Source organism: Merops nubicus, unplaced genomic scaffold (assembly GCF_000691845.1).
Source record: "Merops nubicus isolate BGI_N331 unplaced genomic scaffold, ASM69184v1 scaffold17013, whole genome shotgun sequence".
In the NCBI taxonomy this organism is placed as follows: Eukaryota; Metazoa; Chordata; class Aves; order Coraciiformes; family Meropidae; genus Merops; species Merops nubicus.
This window is the reverse complement of record NW_008598409.1, coordinates 10,019-17,321: the sequence shown is the minus strand read 5'-3', so window position 1 is coordinate 17,321 and position 7,303 is coordinate 10,019. Positions and strand designations below refer to the sequence as shown.

At 48.5% G+C, this 7,303-nt stretch overlaps 1 protein-coding gene across 1 annotated transcript in view; it reads right to left on the bottom strand.

Moving 5' to 3' along the window:
• Positions 1-6,909: 6,909 nt before the first annotated feature.
• The window catches only part of LOC103769807 (excitatory amino acid transporter 4-like), a gene marked incomplete at its 5' end in the record, with an annotated part of 10,408 nt that continues 10,014 nt past the window's right edge, over positions 6,910-7,303 (bottom strand). The window contains 1 exon segment of the mRNA XM_008937042.1: positions 6,910-7,108. Coding sequence (XP_008935290.1) covers positions 6,910-7,108 — 199 coding nt within the window.

Sequence of the window (7,303 nt, the reverse complement as noted above, 5' to 3'; positions counted from 1 at the left end):
AATTCGAGGTGTTTGGTGTTATTTAAGACAGTATTTTCAAGTTACTTTTTCTCATGCCCAGTGGTATCAGTGACCGGATATAGGAAAGAAGTAAATAAAGACCTTCCTTTGCGATGTCTTTCTGCAGCGGCAGACCTACCGAACTCCGGCTGTTCACCACTTCTGAGTAGATGCTGTCTTTCCATTTTGTAAAAATACTTTCGATTTTTTTTTCTTTAATAGAAAAAGATTTGTAGTTGGAGCAGCAGGACTTCTATAATTTCATGTCCTTCAAATTTGTGTGGGGTATGTTCCCTGTGTTTCCTCCTGATGTGGTGGGACACTGGCGCTGGTCGCTGTGGCACGCTCCCGGTGGCACGTCTCTTCCCGAGCCTGTCTCTGTGCAGACGTCCCTTGTCGTGACTGCTGAAGAAGCTTTCCGCAGGGAATTGTACCTGCTCCCCGTCCAGCAGGTGCCGGGGAGGGGCTCCTGAGGGCCCTGGCAGCGGGCAGGCTCTTGGTTTTCCGCGTGGGCTCTGTGCCAGCCCGGCCACTGCTGGGCCTCAGCACTCCCCGGCCACGGCTGGTGGGTGTGGAGAAAAACCATCCTGGGTGAAATGAGTGGAGAAACGTGGAGGGAAAAGGGCATGCAGCCAAACAGCCAAAACTGAGGCCCACTGGAGAAAGGGACCTGCTCAGGGGACGGCCACGGCTGGTGGGTGTGGAGAAAACACCATCCTGGGTGAAATAAGTGCAGAAACATGGAGGGAAAATGGCATGCAGCCAAACAGCCAAAACTGAAGCCCACTGGAGAAAGGGACCTGCTCAGGGGATCTCATGAATGTGCCTTTGGCCACTACCCCAACCTTCTCCTCAATAGGCAAAGACCTCAGTGGTCACCTAGACCTGGTTGCCCAGGACCATGTTCGGACAGATTTTGGATGCCTTGTGAATGGAGACCCCAACCTCTGCGGGCAGTCTGCTCCAGAGCTCAGTCACCTCTCACTAAAGAGTTGTTTCCTTGTGTTCAGAGGGAGCCTCCTCCTGTGTTTCAGTTTGTGCCCTTTGCCTCTTGTCCTGTCACTGGGCACTACAGAGAAGATCCTGGCTCCATCTTCTTTACAACCTCCCTTCAGGTATTTGTGTACATCAGTAAGATTCCCGTGAACCTCCCCTGGGCTGAACAGTCCCAGCTCTCTCAGCCTTTCCTCATACGTGAGGTGCTGCAGTCCCTTCCTCACCTTTGCAGTCCTTCCCTGAGCTCTCTCCAGTGGGTCCATGTCTCTCTTGTACACAGGAGCCCAGAACTGGACCCAGCACTCCAGGTGTGGACTCACCAGTGCTGAGCAGAGGGGAAGGATCCCATCCCTCAGCCTGCTGGCAACGCTCCTCCTAATGTAGCCCCCGTTACTCTTCTTTGTGGCAAGGGCACATTGCTGTCCCGTGTTCAACTCGGTGCTCACCAGGACCTCTAGGTCCTTTTCTGCAAAGCAGCTTTCCAGCTGGGTGGCCTCCAGCAGATCCTGGTGCAGGGAGTTATTCCTCCCCAGGTGCAGGGCTTTGCAGTTCTTTTTGTTGAACTTCATAAGGTTCCTGTCAGTCCATTTCTCCAGCCTATTGAAATGGAGAGATTCAAGGGAGACTGGAGACTTGTCTCGGTGGTTTCCAGTGGAAGGATAAGAATGAATGGATGCAAATTTAAATACAAAAATTTCTGTTCATACAAAGAAAAGCTTTTTTTTTACTGTGAGGGTGATTTAACACTGGAACAGGTTGCCCAGAGAAGTTGTGGAACCTACCTCCTTGGAGATGTTCAAAATCCAACTGGACAAAGTCCTGAGCAATCTGCTGTAGTTGACCCTGCTTTGGGCAGAGGGGTTTGACTAGAGCTCCAGGGATCCCTCACCCAAATTAGAGAGTCTAGGTGGCTGGAAGGGCAGGAAGGGCATTAACTGCCCTGGGCAGCCTCGCTGGGGGCTGCTACCTCAGACCCACTTCATTGTCATGCTGGAGTCTTATGGTCTGGACACTTGGCTGGACCATTTCAGTGAGTAACATCAACTCATTGTTTAAGCTTCAGAGACCTCTTGGACAACAGCCTGTGTTTGGGGTGGGTTCCTAGGTGGAAATATGCACTTGTGTGCTGTGTCCTGCATGGGAAGTGAACCTTGCACAGCTTTGTCAGTTCATGGACATGTGCAAAATTGGTATCAAATAAAGAGCTTTGGGGAATGGAGTTGTAAAAACCTGAATTTAGTGTTTGACCCATGGCCCAGGCAGATGGAGATAAGAAAGTGTAACACACAATGCTAGAGGGAGCATCCCTGACTTTGTAAGGTCGTGGTCCTGAGGAAAAATCACAGAAAAAAAAATCATAGAAAAGCATTGTGGAAAAAATTCCCTTTATTTTTCAAATATGCAAACTATTAACACTGAAACTCACAGCATGAAGACAGAGTCCTCAGGAGTTCACACAGTCAGAGTGCCAGGGTGCTGTGGGCACTGCAGCCCCCGCCGTCCCCGGGCAGGGCAGAACAGGGACACAGGGCTGCAGAGCAGCTCTCAGGGGCAGCTCTCCCTCCTGACACAATGTGCAGGTGTCGCACACGTTGTGACACGTGGCCTGTCACCTGCAAATCCAGCCTATTCAGGGGTTTGCTCACTTTAATGTTGAAGAGGTGTCTCCTACGCCAAGAGGTCCTCGTGTACCTGTGCATCCAGGTAGCTCTGTTTCATCCCAAGTGTTGCCCATCTAATGATTAGAAATCAATCTGTTTGCAAACAGGAGAAACTCAGAAGGTTTCTGCACATAGGACTGCAGTAAAGAAAAGACTGAATAAACTCTCAAATATCTGATAATTTAAAAAGGCAGTTGATAAAATGATTTAATACTTTTAGTTATCAGGTTTTGAAGGCCGAGTGAGTACAAGGTCGGTGTTGGGCCTGGAAGGAGTACAAACACTTCTGTGTTCTTGGCTGAGCTCTTACAGCCTGCCTCCTTGCCAGGTCAGGTTTGTTGGGGGCGTGGGGTCCTTGGGATATGTGCAGTGAAGTCAGACACCCCAGAGAGTTGTCTCTGTACATTGAGAAGTTCTTGTTGTGTCACCAGCACAACGCAAAATCTGCATGCGCCGAGCAGCTTCCTGGGAAGCCTGGCCTTGGAAGGCTCTTTACTGGAATGAGGTGAAATGCCCTCCCTTGTTTTAAAAGTGAGACTAGTTGGGTAAATCAAGGTGGACATCAAAATGAAGTATGCAGCTGTACAGAGTGAGAGTTTAGTATTGCCTTTCCTTCATGGATTAGCAACACAAAAATTAACTCTGTGCATATGTGTGTTTGTGCACAGGCCCCCCTTTCATAGAGAAAGAGAGAGGTGTGTGTGTGTGTGTGTGTGTATATCTGCACATTCCCCACAATACTTTACTGTTTGGGTACTGTAAACAGATAGATAATCAAAATCATAAATTGTTTAACAACATGGGTGAACACCAGAGCTAAAAACTATCAGCTGAATTCTGAAATTCCCCGTGGGAAACATGGGGGACAGTATTTGACAAATGAGGCCTCTGCTGGTTTGTGCTCCATTAATCTTGTGTTGAAAGCAGGAAATCACAAATGGGAAGGCTTGGAGTGTCCTGTTTGTGGGAGGTGGTGTTGGTGCAGGGTGGTATGGAGAGCTCCTTCTGGGATGTCTTTGCATGTCTGCTAACAGCAACTGAAAACAGGTTAGACTCCTGCTGAGTTTTATTACAGAATCATTAAGATCCTTCCAGAGAGCTTTGAAAAACAGTCAGTCTGGAAGGACCCTTTGCAATATCTCTAAACCAAAAAGCACGTGCATATATTATAAAGCCACAGGGACCCTTATGATCATCTACTTTGACTGTCTGTATAACCCAAGCCATAGGACTTCCCAGAATTAATTCCCATTTGAGCTAGAGTCCAATCCAACGATCTTCCAATTAATCCATCCATCAGTTTGCCCTTTATATACAGGAAGTCTCTTCAGGATTAGAATTCAATGTTTTCTTGAAAAGTTGGACAAATAGTCTGAAAAAAAAAAGAAAAACAAGATGCTGTTCAGTACAGACCTTTATAAATCACTGTACTGTGTAAGAGCTGCACGAGCACAGGCTGGGGAATTACGAGCTGGGCAGCAGTTCTGCTGAAAATGAGGTAGGAATTACCAAGTGTTACCACTAGGGTGGAGTCAATGCTGTCATGCTGCTGTGGGAAAATAAAGCACTTTACTGGGTTTTATAAGCAGGTCTGTTCTTCATGAAGGTTTAGACTCATGTCAGCTGAGCTGTGTTCATGATAAGCTAGTGCTGTGTAGCCCACTCTAGATACAAGCTAATGCAGTGTATCTTAGAACTCTTTGATTAAGATCCAGTCTCTGGATACAGCCATCTCATCAAAGTAAGAGTCTAACCCCACTAAGAGTTAGGGAGAGGTGAACAGACTTGAGTTTGCTGTGTGCATGCATCCTGGGCAGCTTTCCTCATCAGCTGATGCATAGCATGCAGTTAAACTGCAGCGACTTCAGGCTAAGATCTACATCTTTATGTGCATGAAATAGGCTTTCCTCAGAGGCCAGCACTAATAAATCTTTAGTTGGATTCTTGTGTGAAATTTTAGTGAGTCCACTTTTAAGAAAGATGTGGAACAGTGAGGAAAAGGTCCAGAGGAGAGGAAGGTGAATGGTCATTACCTGTGAGGGTATACGGGATCTGTTTAGTCTAGAAAGGAGAAGAGCAGACATTATAATACTATTCATACAAGATTAAAAAAAAAATGCTGCAAAGAGGAGGATAATAATTTGTTATCCTGCTCCCTTGGCCCTGCTAGAGCAGATCTCTTGTCAGAATAAGCAACCTGCCTCCCAGGGTCAGCAAGCAGCCTGCTGCCCTACAGGCTGGAGCCAACTGCTGCTGAGTGGAGCTGCAAAACTCATCTGTGTACCCTGCTCTCCCAGGCACTCCGTGTGGAAGAGATCCACTTGTCCATTTACCTCAGACTCCTAACAATCATTCAGCCCACACAAATATAACACTGCCTACAGGATACGGAATGCAGCAGCATCAACATAGAATCCTGGAATTCCTGAATGACCAAAAAGAGCCTCAGGATCTGGCTTTGGACATCTCAAGAAGTGTGTTTTAGGAAGCTCTGTTGGTGCTGGGGAGCTGAGCATGGGCAGCTGTGTGGTTGTGCTTGACAAAGTAGACCCCAGGTGATGCCTCTGAGGTCTTCCTGCCTGAGGTGCACTTAGGTGCACCTCTGAGTGTAAGGCTAGGGGTTCTGGATGAAGAGGACCAGGGTGGGAAGCCAGAGTCGAGGGGTTTAAGTGATGCACTGGGTCTGGAATAATGAGCAAGCCTCAAGTAAAAGCTGCCCCATTCTGCTGTGTGGCAGGAGGCTGCCTGCTGCTGGTTCAGAGCTTGGCCGTTTCTGAAGCAGGACACCTACAGCTGTAGTAGGCCAGGAACTGTGGATCCTTTACATCCTCCTAGCTCTGTCTAGACATTCATTTTCTGGATCTTCCTGGACTGGGATAATATCCCAGGGATATATAATCCCTGCTGGTCTGTTCTCTGGAGTGAGGAACACGGGCTGTGCTCCTGCCCGTGCTGGAGAACGGGGACAGAGCATGGGGGAAGCAGGTCCCTGCCTCCTGCGTGAGCCTCTGGGATGTTTTGGATGTCATGTGGTCTTATGTCCAGGTGCATTAAACAGTAGCTGAGCTCCTTCTGGAGTCTGGCAAAGTCGTACAAGTGCTGAGAAGTGATTTGGTACTGCCTGTAAGAGACAAGGAGCTGTAGAAAGAGATCTGGAAGCACATTCTGGAGTGATGTGCCTGGAGGGAAGTCACTTTTGAAAATAGCCAAAGATGAGCAAAGGAACAGTTTCCTTAAGAGTCTTATGATGAAGAGTGAAACTGTTTTCTAAGCAAACCTGGGATGGCAGGGAGTCTTTCCTGGCATGGAGGTACCACCCAGCTGCTCAGGTGGGCAAACTGCTGTTAAATTTTTCATTTACCCTTCTGGTTTCACCAAGAGAACAGCTTGCTAAAGAGAAATTAGTTTTACTGGTGTTTGGCAGAGCTTGGTAGAGGGGAGAGCTATTTCAGAGGCTGAATAATGGATGTAATAAATTCTTAAGCTGTTTGCTGCTTTCACAATCCTTCAGCAGCTTCTCCTAATTAAAAGCTTGTTAATCTCTATCTGTGCTACTAAGCAGCACAGTAAGCCCTGTCCCTCCTGTGTGGTCCCACATCACTTGAGGAGGTAGGTGACTCTGTTGTCTGCAGCCAGAAGGGTTGCCAGAGGAGTGAGAAGCTCTCAGGAAGCATCATCTGCCTATCTGTGCAAACACCAGGACTGTGGGCAAGGAGGACGCTGCGTTGCCAGTGAAGAGCTGGACAGGAGTGCTGGGGCTCTCCAGACATCTCCAGATGGACAACACTAAAGGCTTTATGTGCTTGGGGGAAGGCACTGGCTGAGTGAAGGCTTTGCAGCTGTACCCTGGAGGGCAGGGTCATCATGGCAACATTTTGGTGCCAGTCCTGAGGTGGTGGTGACCCCAGCACACCTTGGCACTTGGCTGTGCTCACGCTTCACCTCAGAAACGGAAGAGCTCCTGGTCCAGCTCATTCACTGAGTCTTCTTTACTCAGGTCTAACTCTTGGACCCCGTAAGAATGACTGAATCAGGCTTTTGAAGAATAAAACTTGCTTTGCAGTTTAATTTTCTCCTCTTTAATGCCAGTCAGAAAGAGATGGAGGAGAAACCAGATCAGGGAAGACTGCATGTGGCAAAGGGAGGGGGAAGTGTGTGTCTGGGAGAGCAGATCTCTCCCCATCCTCCACTATGGACTTCTGTTTCAAGTCTTGGCTTTGTCCAGCACTAATCTGCACTCTGCTGCCCGATTTCACAGTGCTGTCTCAGTCCTGGGGTGCCTAGGGGTGTCGCTCTGTGGGCAAAGCAGGCGGGAGAGCTGCTCTTTCTCCTCTCTCCCAGCATTACCGAGCTCGCAGTCCTGCGCGTCCAGCTCCTGCCGGGAGAGGTGCTCCACGATGCCCGCCCCCAGGGAGTCCCCCAGCACGTTGGTGGTCGTCCTGAGGCGGTCCCTGGGAAAGCAGAGAGAAAAATTACACCTGGCTCCTCAGTAGCAGCTAAAGGGGTGAAGACTATGTCAAGAAACACTTTCCATGAGGCTTTGTCTACTTTTCAAGTCACTCTAATAATTGACACTTCAGCACTGACAGGAAAATGACTCCCAGAGAGTCTTCCTTCATTGGTCACCCTGAGCACAGGCTTCACAT